This window comes from Mesoplodon bidens, assembly GCF_964165515.1.
Source record: "Mesoplodon bidens genome assembly, chromosome: 12".
In the NCBI taxonomy this organism is placed as follows: domain Eukaryota; kingdom Metazoa; phylum Chordata; class Mammalia; order Artiodactyla; family Ziphiidae; genus Mesoplodon; species Mesoplodon bidens.
Genome location: NC_138168.1, coordinates 9,244,632 through 9,259,197, shown reverse-complemented (window position 1 = coordinate 9,259,197; position 14,566 = coordinate 9,244,632). Strand labels below are relative to the sequence as shown.

Sequence of the window (14,566 nt, the reverse complement as noted above, 5' to 3'; positions counted from 1 at the left end):
TGGATTTTAAGCACACTGTCTTCTGCATGATCAAGTGGAGATGACAAGAGCCCCTACGTCTTGCTTTCTCCTCTATCTTCCTACGTGTGGCTCCCAGTGAAATTCCATCCTGACAAGCCTGCTGCAAGCGAGTAAATGGTGGAAAAGAGGACCATAGAAATCAGGGAAAATTTCAGTGATTTTCTGTAATGAGATACGAAGCCAACGCAGTCTCACGATAGTCAGCCTACAGACTGATTATCGGTGATGCGGGGTGGATGCCACACCGTTGCCCTCCCTGAAGCTTTGGAAACTTGCGTGCCACGGCAGCCTTCCTTGTCTCCACACCACTACCCCCTGCTGAGGGTGAAAATCAGTGCCCCCTTCTCTCAAAGCATTAGGGCGGTTGCACTGTTTTTCTTCACATTGCAAAAATAGGTTTGGCCATTGCATTTCTACGTCAGAAGGAAAGGGTTAGGACCCTGGAAAACCACTGTAAGAAGTAAAGCTTGCTATCTTCCATTCTATTATGTATTTGCATGGATACATATGTATTGATAAGTCCATCTCACTGCACTAAAAAAAAGAGGAAGAACCAAATCTATAAGTGAGATGCCGAGAAATTTTGCTGAGGGCGTATGCGGCTTGGTGAGAGGGCAGGGACCGATCGGAAGTGGAAGGGAGAAGTAGAAAAGAGAAAGGGGAACAATAGGGTCCTACTGTAGAGCACAGGGAACTATGTTCAATATCCTGGGATAAACCATAATGGAAAAGAATATGAAAAAGAATATATATATATACGTGTAACTGAATCACTTTGCTGTATAGCAGAAATTAACACAACATTGTAAATCAACTATACTTCAATGAAAAATGAATAAACAACAGCAACGAAAAATACCTACCAAGTTAAAAAAAAAGAGTTCATTAGAATTCTGGACAAGCATTAAAGATAATGGCATGAAAATATATTTTGTTGATCCAATTTTTATAAAATAATGATCTGTTCATATACATGGAAAAATCTAAAAAGATCTATAAAAATGTTAATTATAGATTTCCAAAAAAGGAAAGAGAGAGGGGGTTGTCTCTTTTGTGCTCCGGGGGGATGACCTTTGAGCAAGTGGGGTCCTGAGCTCTTCATGTCTGGTAGGTGTCAGGAAGTGGACAGGCAGGGGTCCAGCAGGGCAGGGTCTTGGACCCAGAACAAAAATGGGTGCTCACTCCCCACCCCTTTCGTGGGGAGACAGAGGAGGATGTTGAGTAAGGGTAGGAGCAAAAGACCAGCCTTCTGTGTCCTCAGAAAGGAGAGCAATGCAACTGAGGCACTTGTCCTGGGGTAGCTTGAAGGGCTCACAGCCTGCCTTCATCTAAGGTGAGGAATCCTTCACAACAAGCCTCTTGGCCAAGACCCGTTCACAGCCACCTGCCGGTTCCAGAGGCACTGTTCCTGCTGCAATTCAGGACCATGGGATGCCCTTGACTCTCAAGTGCCCTCAAGGTCTGCATTCGTGGGTCAGAGGTTGTGAGAAACCACAGTATCAACACTTAGCTTCTTCATGCGGTGCTAAATTTACTTGAGCATTTTAGCAGCGAAGTTTAAAATGTGAAGGACTGTAAATGATTTTCACATGAATACATAAGCAAAATCAGCAAAATCCTTTCTCCCCCAAATAAGCCAGTCTTGAAAGTTAGAAGAGTAGGATATTTCTATAAGCTGTGACTAACGGTAAAGTACATTTCTTTGGAAAACGGTGAGTGCAGTTGGTTTAGTGCTGAGGTCAGGTTGAAGTAAACAGCATGTGAAACTGAGGTGAGAACAATTATGTTGAAGTTGCTGGCTAGCCTAGCTAAGGCTTGTTTTCAGGAGTTGACAGAGAGAAACAGTGTTTTCCCCAGTAGCTGGATGTTTAAGTACCCCTCAAATCACCCTGGATAGGCAGATACCTTCTCCGTATCTGTGTAGGACCAACCCTGTTAAGCCACTTTTAATCATCTCTTCCTTACATTAACTTAACTTCTACTAACCTTCTTCTGCTTCCCAATTTTTAACCCATCGTGTAAATTTTGGGGGCACCATCTCCATTGGTTTCAGAATGTGGAGTTTAAATAAATACACAGGTTATGAATAGGAGAATCAGCATGGAATTTTACAAGCTAACCTGAGACCTGCAGGTGAGGAGTTGTATCTCACAAATGTATGGGATGTGATGGCTGTCAGAGCATTTTTCTAGCCTGGCTCGACAGAAAGTTGGAATGATATGGAAACCAAAGGGTTTCGCTGGAACAACAGTACCAGGTCATTCACAAGCTGGAGGCAGAGTCTGTCCACCATCTGCTTGGAAGTGGGTGGAGATGATAAGTAGCAGGAAATCACAAAGACCTACCAAGAGCCTATAAAAAAATCCCCCAAATTAGGAGGAAGCTAACTTCAGAAGCTGGGAGTGCACTGAGGAAGTAGCAGGGGGCAGGGAGATAGATTTGCTTATGGGACACACTAACCACTCTCCTCTGGTTCCAGCTGTGCTGGTGTCTTTCTCCCTGTGATTCCTAGGGGTGCTATATATTTGGAGACTATTTATCTCATTAGATTCTAACCATGTCTGAAGTACTCATATCAGAATCAGCTAATTTAGCCCAGCATCTTTGTTTTCTGAATCTCTTTGTTGCTGACAATTCTAATATTGCAAACTATGAAACAGCTACTCTTAAGTTTTAGTGTTCTCATGTAAACCTGGTCTTGGAGTGTATTGGGAATTCTGAGTAAAGAGAATTGCATGTACAGTGTTCTTGAATATATTGCCACAGAAGAATGATAGTGTAGCTGCTCAAGGAGAGCAGAATTGGAACAGATTAAACAGGTTAAACAGCTATACATCTCTGCCTTTCTTATGCATGAGAAACTATCACAGTTCTTGCAGAGAAGAAAGATGAACTTCATCTTGAGTACCTGTGGGGCTGAAGTTACAGTAAGATAGCTCTGCCTTCCTGAGCCACTTCCTGAACCTGGGCAGATAATCTCGATGTGCTTCAACTTTCTGACCTACAGAGGGTATAACAATAATTCCAACGCCATAGATTTGGATTAATGTTGGCATGTTATATAGCTCTGTTTTGCTCTGAAGATTAAATGAGAAAATAGGGGTCACGATTTTGCAGAAGGCCTGGCACATTGTTAGCTCTTATTATGATGTGGTACCATTTTACTTTGAGGTTTAGGGCTAGGAATAAGATAGGAACAGGATTGCCTGATTTAGCAAATAAAATATAGGACACCCAGTCAAACTTGAATTTCCAATCAACAACTATGTACATTTTAAAATTTTTAGTATAAGTATGTCCCATGCAATATTTGGGACACATTAAATATAAATGGACAAAATGTTTCTGTTAAAAGAGAAAGATTGTCAGACTACATTAAAAAAATTCTACTATATGCTGTTTTAACAGACACATTTAATGAAAAGACATAGGGAAGTTGAAATTAAAAGGATGGAAAAAAGTTATATTATGCAAACACTAATCAAAGGAAAGTTGATATAGCTATATTAATATCTAATGAGGTCAGAGGTCTGCTGTTAAATGTTCCATAACCAGCTCTTAGGGTTGGATGAGAAGGCCTGATTTGCAACATTTGCCAAATTTTCTGTTTTATAACTCTCCCCTGGCTGATTTCAAGCCACCAATGTGCTATTATTGAACACAGACTTGGGAAGAGTTGTGAGCAACTGGCTCCTGTATGTCAGTATGGGCCAGTTCCAGCACATCAGTGGACAAATTTCCTTATTTGGCTGAAAGCATTACAAAGATGATGATAGTCACATCATAATGGTAAAAATTTAAAAGTCATCAGAAAGATGTAACAAGTTATAATTTTATGTTCTTAATAATATTACCTTAAAATATATAAAGGAAACTTTTGACAGAACAATAAAGAAAGTAAAATCAACAATAATAGCAGGTGGATTTTAAGAGATCTTTCTTGGTAACTGATAGAACAAGCAGGAAAAAAATCGATAAAGGTACAGAGGATTGAAAACATCACTAAAATTGACTTAATGAACATTATAAAACAAAAATATAATATAGTATATTTTATATTATATATAAAATATACTTTATTTTCAAGCACAGTGAGAACATACAAATATTGACTGTATATTGGACTGTAATGTAGGTACATTATGTTCTCAGACCAACAAAGAAGTAAGCTAAAAATCAGTTTTAAAAAACAACTGGAAAATTCCCTATATGTTTGGAAATCGAAAAAAAAATACTTATAAATAACCCATAAGTCAGTGAAGAAATCATGCTGGCTATTAGAAATATCTTTATCAAATGACAAACTTTTACATAATAAAACTTGTGGGATATAGCTAAATCAGTACTTGAAAGGTAAATTTATCTCATTAAAATGCCTATTTTAGAAAAAGAAGAAAGCTAAATATTAATGAGCTAAGCATCTATCTCAAGAGGTTAACAAAAGAAAAAAAATAAAAGAAAATACAAGAAAAGAAGATGAGTAGAGATTAATAAAATATAAAAGAGAAGATAACATAAAAGAGAAGAAAAAGACATATAAAAGCCAAAAACTTTTCCTTTGAAAATACTAATTACAGAAACAATATACATAAGAAGGAGAAGATACACTTAATTACTATCAGGATTGAAAAGGGGGACATCATTATATTTTCCATAGACATGAAAAACTTAACAAGAGGGTATGAATAATGTTTTGTCAATAAATTTGTAATTTTATACGAAATGGATAAATTCTAGAAATATACAAATTACCAAAATGGATATAGGAAGAGACAGGAAACCTAATTATTATCACCTTTAAAAAATTGACTCAGTAATCAAATATCCTTTCATAAATATAACTCTTTAGCTTCATCAGAGAGTTCTATCAACTATTCATGGAAAAAATAACTTTATTTTCATACAAACTCGTACAAAACCTGACAAGGAAACTATGTGAAAAAAATCATAATCCAATCTTGCTTATGAATATTAATGTAACAATTTGAAATAAAATATTAGCAAATGGAATCCAGCAGCATGTGAATAAAGGTCATGACCAAGTTGAAGTTAGCTCAGGAATGTAGGGTTGGTTTAATATTTGAAAATTTATTAAGGTAATTTTTCACATTAATGAATTAAAAGAGAAAAACCATTTGGTAATCTCAATAGAAATAGAAGAAGTACACAATACATTTCTATATTTATCCATGATTAAAACTCTTAGGAATAGCAAGGAACATTTTTTTACACCCTAATATAGGGAATTTTCAAAGACAGAACAAACACAAAATCTAAAACAAACATCATACTTAATGGTGAACTATGAAAGAATTCTCTTCAAGATCACTAACAAGGAAAGGATGCATGCAATCAGCATTTCTCTTTAACATTATCCTGGCTGGCCTGTGAAAGGCAGTAAGAAAATCTAGAGAAAGAAAAGATACAAAGACTGAGTAGAAAGAACCCAAATTCTCTTTATTCACAAATGATAATGGAGAAAACTCCAAAGGATTGCTAGTGAATTTTCAGAATAAAGATTGTTCAGCAAAGCTCTGGCATATAAAACCAATTACTTTTTTACATAGAAATGTAATAAGGCCAGACACTCTCAAACTCTTAGAGGAAAACATAGGCAGAACACTCTATGACATAAATCACAGCAAGATCCTTTTGGACCCACCTCCTAGAGAAATGGAAATAAAGACAAAGATAAACACATGGGACCTAATGAAACTTCAAAGCTTTTGCACAGCAAAGGAAACCATAAACAAGACCAAAAGACAACTGTCATAATGGGAGAAAATATTTGCAAATGAAGCAACTGACAAAGGATTATTCTCCAAAATTTACAAGCAGCTTATGCAGCTCAATATCGAAAAATTAAATAACCCAGTGCAAAAATGGGCCAAAGACCTAAACAGACATTTCTCCATAGAAGATATACAGATTGCCAACAAACACATGAAAGGATGCTCAACATCACTAATCATTAGAGAAATGCAAATCAAAACTACAATGAGGTATCACCTCACACCGGTCAGAACGGCCATCATCAATAAATCTACAAACAATAAATGCTGGAGAGGGTGTGGAGAAAAGGGAACCCTCTTGCACTGTTGGTGGGAATGTAAATTGATACAGCCACTATGGAGAACAGTATGGAGTTTCCTTTAAAAACTAAAAATAGAACTGCCATGCAACCCAGCAATCTCACTACTGGGCATATACCCTGAGAAAACCATAATTCAAAAAGAGTCATGTACCACAATGTTCATTGCAGCTGTATTTACAGTAGCCAGGACATGGAAGCAACCTAAGTGTCCATCGACAGATGAATGGATAAAGAAGATGTGGCACGTATATAAAATGGAATATAACTCAGCCATAAACAGAAACGAAATTGAGTTATTTGTAGCGAGGTGGATGGACCTAGAGTCGGTCATACAGAGTGAAGTAAGTCAGAAAGAGAAGAACAAATTCCATATGCTAACACATATATATGGAATCTAAGAAAAAAGAAAAAAATGGTTCTGATGAACCTAGTGGCAGGACAGGAATAAAGACACAGATGTAGAGATTGGACTTGAGGATACAGGGAGGGGGAAGGATAAGCTGAGACGAAGTGAGAGAGTAGCATTGACATATATACGCTAACAAATGTAAAATCGATAGCTAGTGGGAAGCAGCCACATTGCATGGGGAGATCAGCTCGGTGCTTTGTGACCACTTAGAGGGGTGGGATAGGGAGAGTGGGAGGGAGGGAGATGCAAGAGGGAGGAGATATGGGTATATATGTAATGTATAGCGGATTCACTTTGTTATACAGCAGAAACTAAGACAACATTGTAAAGCAACTATACTCCAATAAAGGTGTTAAAAAATGTAATAAGGAGGCCGTTTACATGATCACAATTAATATCAAGTGGCTAGGGATAAGTCCATGATATGGAGCCCTTTAAAAAGTCATTATGCAACTTAATTGTAAGGTACTAATAAAAGGAGAGATAATCCATGTTCTTGGTAGAAAGACTTAATGCTCTAAAAGTGTCAATTTTCCCCAAATTCATCTATGGATCCAACACAATTCCAGTTCAACCTCCATAGGATTTTTGTGGAACTCGGGGAGCTAATTTTAGAATGTATTAGGGAAGAGTGGAGAGTCAAGAACAGCTGAGACACTCCTGTAGAAAGAGAACTAAACCAGGGAAACATGGTTACAAGATTTCAAGATTATTATAAATTTGAAATAATTGAAACAATGTGGTGTTAGCTCAGGGATAAAAAAATGAACAAACCCATGTCCATGGCAGAAGAGGCATCACAGAGCAGAGAGAAAAGGAGAAACTATTCATTGAGTGGTGCTAAAACAATTGATTATCAGTATTTTTTAAAAAAAGAAATCGTTTCCCTGCTTCACACACACATACACACACAATAAATTGTCATGAATTAAGTATGAAAAACAAAACATCTTTTACAAGACAATATAGGAGACTATGAAGTTACTAAGGCTAATTCAACAACACTGAAATTAAGAATGTGTGTTCATCAAAGGCTATACCATTAAGAGAGTAAGAAGGCAAGGCTACAAACTGACAGAAGGTTTTTGAAAGGGAACATAATTGCAAAAGGGTTGGTGTCTGCAACTTAAAAGGAACTGCTCCAAATCAGTAAGAAAAGACATATATCTCAATGAAAAAATTGGTCAAAATCCTTGTCCAAGGATTTTCTAGAAGAGGAAGCACAAAAGACCCCAAAATACAGGAAAAGATACTTAACTTCATTAGTAATCAGAGAAATGCAAATTAAAACCACATTGAGACACTATTTCACCCCCAATGCAGAGTGACAAAAAATAAAAAGTCAGGCAATAACAAGTGTGGATGAGGATTTGGAGCAAAAGTGATTCTCACTCCAAAGGGCACAAACACCTAGGGAGACAGTTCAGTATCACCTGGTAAAACTGAAAACATGCATTCCTCATGACACAGTGATTTCTCTCCTATTCAGAAGAGATATATATATATATATATATATATATATATATATATATAGAGAGAGAGAGAGAGAGAGAGAGAGAGAGAGAGAGAGAGAGAGAGAGAGAGAGAAAGAGAGAGAGAGAGAGCTAGAGGCTGGAGAGGTTCCTGGAGAGCACCGGGGGACAATTGGGAATGTCTGTACCAGTGTTGTATGTAATGCAAAGTCCATCAACAGAAGAATGAATACACGGTGTATCCATACCAGGCAGCAGTATGTCCCAGACACCTCTCAAGCATCATCTCAGGCCCTCTTAGCCTCACCTGACTCTCAGACCAGCTCTTCATAAGCTCTGACCCATTATGGGAGATACAAGCCCACAGTTCCTTGCCTCTTGCTGTGTCATGGTGTCTGTTTCTCCTGCCCCAGGATTTTCTGTTGCTGCTGAGGTGTGAGAAGCACCAAGACCCACCCATGGTCCATGGACGGGTACACTGGAAGTGCAGGGGAGTTAATGTCCTTTGAGGTGAACTTTTGAGGAGATCTCTTACGAATTTTTCTCCATTTACCCCTAGGCTCCTAACCTCATGGACAATCTGGAGAGATCCTGTAGTCTCTAAAGACAGTCCCTTGAAATCAGCAATTGGTTGCACTTGACACCAAGTGCTGGCCAGTTGGTGAGGCATCTTTATGTTGGTTTTCCCTCTTTCACTGCTTCATCTCTCATTTTCTTCTCCTCCTGTTTCCCTGAAAATGCACTCCCTAGTGAAGAGTAGCAGGTAAGCTCTTGCCTTAGGGTCTGATGTATGCAACAGTGTGCATGACTCTTAAAAATATAATGTTGAGCCAAAGAACTAAGTCATAGGAGAACACATACAACATGAGATTACTTACATAAATACACAAACAAAATGAAGAAATAGTAATATACTATTTAGAGAATACATCTGTAGGTGGAGACACTAATGTTAAGCAATGACATGATTAACACAAGATTTATGACAGTAAAGGGGACGAGATCCTGGCAGAGCAGACAGGGGACTTCTAAGGTACTATTAATGTTTTATTATTTAACCTGGGAAGCAAGCATGTTATTATTATTCTCTAAATACCACATATATGTTTTGTACACTCTTGGTGTATATTTCCCAAGTAAGGAGAGCTGCGGAAAGCAATGTGTCTAGCCATGGCATGGACTCATGTAGGCTCTACAAGGAAGGCTGGAAAGGAAGGTAGGGGCAGATTGTAAGGACCCTCAAATGAAATGATTGGACTTGATTCTGAAGGCATCGGGGAGACTTTGGAAGTTCTTCTCTTTCCTTGACTTTTGGCTTAGTTTCCTTTAACCCTTTTCCTAGGGGAGCAATTATGAAAATAGATGTGGGCCGTGGTGAGTGAGGGGTCTAAAGATGGCTGGATGGAGAAACCCAAGTTGGAATGAAAGAAGATGCCTTTATAAAGGCACGCAGAAAGACACAGTTTCCTCAATAATGGCTGAATGTAAATGGGAGAATATTTATCTACTGAATACAACCGTATGCTTAGAAGTATTTATCATGGTTCTGTAGCGCTGTCATATTCTTCCCACATTCACTGGGGCCAGAAGAGAGGGGCGGCAGTGGGAGTACATTCTCAATAAATAACCATAATGATGCACACTGTAGGTCAGACTTGGCAGTGGCATTTCCATAGATGAATTCTCATCACCACGGTTCTGCCAGTCAACCATATCAACCCTCGGTAGGATAAGCTTCAGCGTGCAGACTGCCTTGGATGCAGAGCAAAAAGTACAATCCCTCCCTTATTAATATGGTTCCATCTGACATGGTGCTCTTGATTAGTGAGGCTAAAACCCCAGTGAGACTGTTTCTCAGTCTCAGACAGGGAACTCAGACGCAATGGTTGCTGAAAACCAGACTTTGACTATGGTCATTTCCAAATATCTACTGAATTATAATATAAACCTAGAGACTATTGTGAAAAACAAACTGGATTTTTGGTTTGCCTCAAATGGATTATTTTAAAACAGGATAAGGTCTGTGAACAAGGCTGAGGCACCAAAGGTATACAGGATCTGAATTTGCATACAGGATTAGCATGCAAATATGGCTGATATTTAAGGTGGTGGCTCGCTCATGATTGATGGAAATGGCCACGAAAGCAATAGGTCCTGTCAACGCTGCCTAATTAGCTCACACATATAATAGTCCTTCAGTGTGATCAGCAAAATAAGCCTGGAAGGGTCACAAGGCAGCAATCGCCTTTTCTTTTTAAAGCATATAATCTAATAAATGGTCTGAGTGAGGTGTGCTGCCGTGGTTTGTTCAATTGGACGTAAAGTGTCTTCAATTTACATGACTGATTTTAAGGACATCTTTTCAGGTATAATTGAAGAAAAATATCTGCCTTCAACCTTCTGGATTACACTGTTCTGAGACTGTAGCAGAGATGATAAAATATAGGAGCTGCAAAGTTAACCTGACTGTCATTGGGCAGCTATTTCAGCCATATAAATAAAGCTTTGTTCTCTGTTCATGGAGCCGCAGTGAGGAAAAATAACTTCTCGGGTAATTTTATGGAACGAGAACATATCCCAGTAGTAAAGAATTAGCAAGAACTGGAGTGTCTTCAAATGCAAATTTCCTGACATTTCACAGTTACTAAAATAAATTACCCTACCTTGGTGAGCTAATAATAACTTAGTTAAGGTTTCATTTAGTATAACCAAATATAATGCAAAAAGCCCATACTCTGATAAACACCATTTCCATTTTAGGGTTTGCTAAGGGTGGCTCTTCTCTCTTCTCTTTCTCCCACACCTCAGAATGTCACAAGCAATTAGATGAACTTGTTTATGCGAAATGGAAAGGTAAGCGAATAAAGCAGTGCAGTACACATAGGATAAAACTGGCATCCGCATTATGAAAACCTAAGAGAGGTGCCTGTATCTTGATGAAGTAATTGTTCTTTGAAACTATTGAACTGTCTTTTGTTGCACTAAACGATTTGTTTAATGAATGTTTTGAAATCGAAACCATTTCATCTTTATGTATCAATGGAAAAACTACATTTGAAATCTTCAAAGCTTAAAGGAAACCTTTTGAAATATCGACATATCTCTGAATCTGTTAATATTCTGTGTTGGGTACATAGCAAACACTCCACTTGTGGAATCAAATTGGGAAAAATTACCTACCGGCATAGGAAATCTTTTGAGAAGAAATTTGGCAATATGAATCAAATACCATGAAACTGTTTATATTGCTTTGACCCAATAACTTTACTTTAGTGAATTCATGCTAGGAATCTTAAATACTGAGAGAGCTTATGCGCAAAGATATTCATTGCAATGAATATCTTAATATCATAACAACAAAACAATTAGAAACAATTCTTTCTCTTTCGTTGAGTATTTAGATAAAGCAAATCATGATATCAACTGAAAGGCACATTATGCAGCCAATAAAATGATGCTTGTCAAAGCAAGATAGCAATGTAGACCATTCATCTGATGCAAAAGATGTGCAAAAAGCCTCATATAAAATTGTGTGTGCAGTAGAACTGCAATCATGTAAAGATTGAATAAGCATAGAAAAAAGACTGAGGGAACATATGAAGGTGCCAGCATAGGTTGTGTTTGGATAGGTGTACTATGGGTAATTTTCCATATCTTTCGATTTTTCAAATAATCTATAACTTTTTAAAAAGAAATTCTGTTTTTTTTTTTTTTTTTTTTGCGGTACGCGGGCCTCTCACTGTTGTGGCCTCTCCCGTTGCGGAGCACAGGCTCCGGACGCGCAGACTCAGCGGCCATGGCTCACGGGCCCAGCCGCTCCGCGGCATGTGGGATCGTCCCAGACCGGGGTACAAACCCGTGCCCCCTGCATCGGCAGGCGGACTCTCAACCACTGCGCCACCAGGGAAGCCCTAGAAAGAAATTCTTGACTTTAAATACCCAGTTTTTATGCTCAACAGCTAGTTGTATTGAGTTGAACTCTTCTCTCTTCCAAAAGCGTTTTCTATGTAAATACACTCATAATGGTTAATTAGTCAAATGGGAAACCAGTCTGGCTGAAGTACATAAACTCCAATTACCCGTGGACCTCACTAATTAAAGATTAACATAAATTCACAGATCTGAGGTTCTTATGGAATAAAAAGCCCCAAACAAGTAACCATGTAAAGATTTTTTATTATGCAGTTATAATAGTTTGTTTCATAGATATTGGCCTATAGCAAATTGTAGTTTTTTGGTGAGCTTCTTTCATTTAACTTTCTGAATGTAACTATGCTATTTGTAATTGTAATAGCTGATACATAATATATGAAAATAGAGAAAATAGCTAAATTAGTTAACATAATTAATTAAACAAACAAAACCAAAGCTGATTTGACTGGTCAAGTTTCTGAAACTGACAAATTGGTGTGCTTCAGCAGATTAAGCTCAGAATATGCTGGAATCCCATCATTTGTTTATAATTAAAATGTTTTTATAGGGCTTCCCTGGTGGCGCAGTGGTTGAGAGTCCGCCTGCCGATGCAGGGGACACGGGTTCGTGTCCCGGTCCGGGAAGATCCCACATGCCGCGGAGCGGCTGGGCCCGTGAGCCATGGCCGCTGAGCCTGCGCGTCCGGAGCCTGTGCTCCGCAACGGGAGAGGCCACAGCAGTGAGAGGCCCGCGTACCGCGCAAAAAAAAAAAAAAAAAAAAAAAATGTTTTTATAAATGTAAACATTTATATATAATTGACAAATTGAAAGGCAAGTAAGTAAACTTTTTCTCCATCCATTATCATTTATAGGTAGCAAACCATAAAGGGAATTTTCATATAATCTTTTCCAGAAATTTTCTTCTCTCTCCAGATGCAACCACTAAAGTGTTACATCTAAAATAACTGACAGGTCTGTTATTTTTGTGACTTAACAAATGCAATCAACAATTTGTTTTACTTTTCTATGGGCACTTTAAAACCAATACTTCAATTAAAAGGTTGATTGTCCAAAGCTACGTCATCCTTAAAGAAGAACTGAACATTATTGATTTCGAATGTCTTAAACATTATGTTATAATGGTCAGTCTTATACTTAAAAAAAAAGCGAAGCTTTATTCAACAAGTTATTTTTAGTACATTATTTTTCTTAAATATGCCTGTTTCGTGGCTTGCTTTAATTTTAGATTCACTTGAAGATTTGCTGTAAAAACTTGCAGTGCTTGTTCTTTTACGCATACAACTTTACAAGCAACCGAGTTTCTGAGTTGGTCCTCATCATGGACTCTGAAGATGAAGCACACTTGCTATTTTCTAAGGGAAAATAACTAATGATTTAACTATGAGAGGGTAAGGAATACATTTTTTGTTTGATCATAATTGACAAAGTATTAATTTCATTTTTTTCACGGACCTACTAATTTTATTGACATTAATGTTATGAATTTGTATTCAATGTTTTATAAGAGTAAATAGGATGCATTCATCTCTCTTATTTTGTTAACATAAATTGCACTTAAGATGCAAAAATAAAATATATATAAAAATACATATATTATGCAAATATAAAATAAATATTCAGCAAGTGAAAACCGTTTCTGACAATCATTCAATCAATCAATCAATATTTATTCAAGGCCTACCATATACGAGCCCTCTGAGTTACAGTGGTGACCTTCTTGATTTTGAATGTTCAACTCTGTAAATAGATTTTATATATAAGCAATTAAAAAATAAACAAATATTTAAATAACTTACCTTTGATTCCTTGAACTTGGAGAAAAATCCAAAGAACAAAAATAGCCCTTCTAGTTTCCAAATACATTCTGGCTTTTGTGCATTGGTATTTCTGGTAATAATCATAGAACAGTCCCAAGTCTCATTAAAAAAATAAAATGACAGAAATATGAAAAACGGTGAAATATTGATATTAGCTGAGTGAGAATAACCTTCTTGGTTTACCTTTATGAGGGCTAATTTATGAAGAACATGAGGCAGTGCCTGCTTCTGGAATAATCTCATTATCTTCCCCTTAGGTGTAATCTCTGCTTAAGGACCAGCTGGAGGAAACTTTATCTCATTAACCTTCTGGAGGAGCATCTGTCAGCCCAGCTAGGGGACCCTGAATGCCATTATAAACAAGTGTCCACAGACAGAAGGAATGCTTTTCTTCCTTAGTTATTCACCTGTTACAGGGACACAGAGAACCAGGGGAAGTCCGGCCAAATGCAGAAGAAGGTTGACAGTTAGGGTCAAATATTTTCCAAAATGACATGCGCAAGGAACATCCACTGAAAGAACTTAATTGCCACCCCTGGAAGTCTGTGATTTGTCGACATGTCTGTCTCCAGAGGTAACAAAGCTGTCTCCATTCTCATAGAAATGGCCTGCTTTGTATATTGCTTTCTTTCTGGCATTACACACAGATGACCTTTCTGGTTTAAGTCTGGTTTACATTTTTAAAATTTGTTATTCATGCACAGAGTGTATAGAGTCAAACAGTTCTACAAGGTTTGTGAAAGATAATGGTGCCATACCTCCCTCCGTTCAAAGGCAACCACTTTTAATTCCTTAAGCTAATTCTTCTAGTAGCCTCATT

At 37.6% G+C, this 14,566-nt stretch overlaps 1 protein-coding gene across 1 annotated transcript in view; it reads right to left on the bottom strand.

Moving 5' to 3' along the window:
- Window positions 1-13,792, bottom strand: part of IMPG1 (interphotoreceptor matrix proteoglycan 1) — a gene marked incomplete at both ends in the record, with an annotated part of 86,778 nt that extends 72,986 nt beyond the window's left edge. The window contains one exon of the mRNA XM_081250869.1: window positions 13,726-13,792. Within this exon, the coding sequence (XP_081106995.1) occupies window positions 13,726-13,792 (67 nt within the window). The remainder of the gene's footprint in view (window positions 1-13,725) is intronic.
- Between the last annotated feature and the right edge of the window lie 774 nt (window positions 13,793-14,566).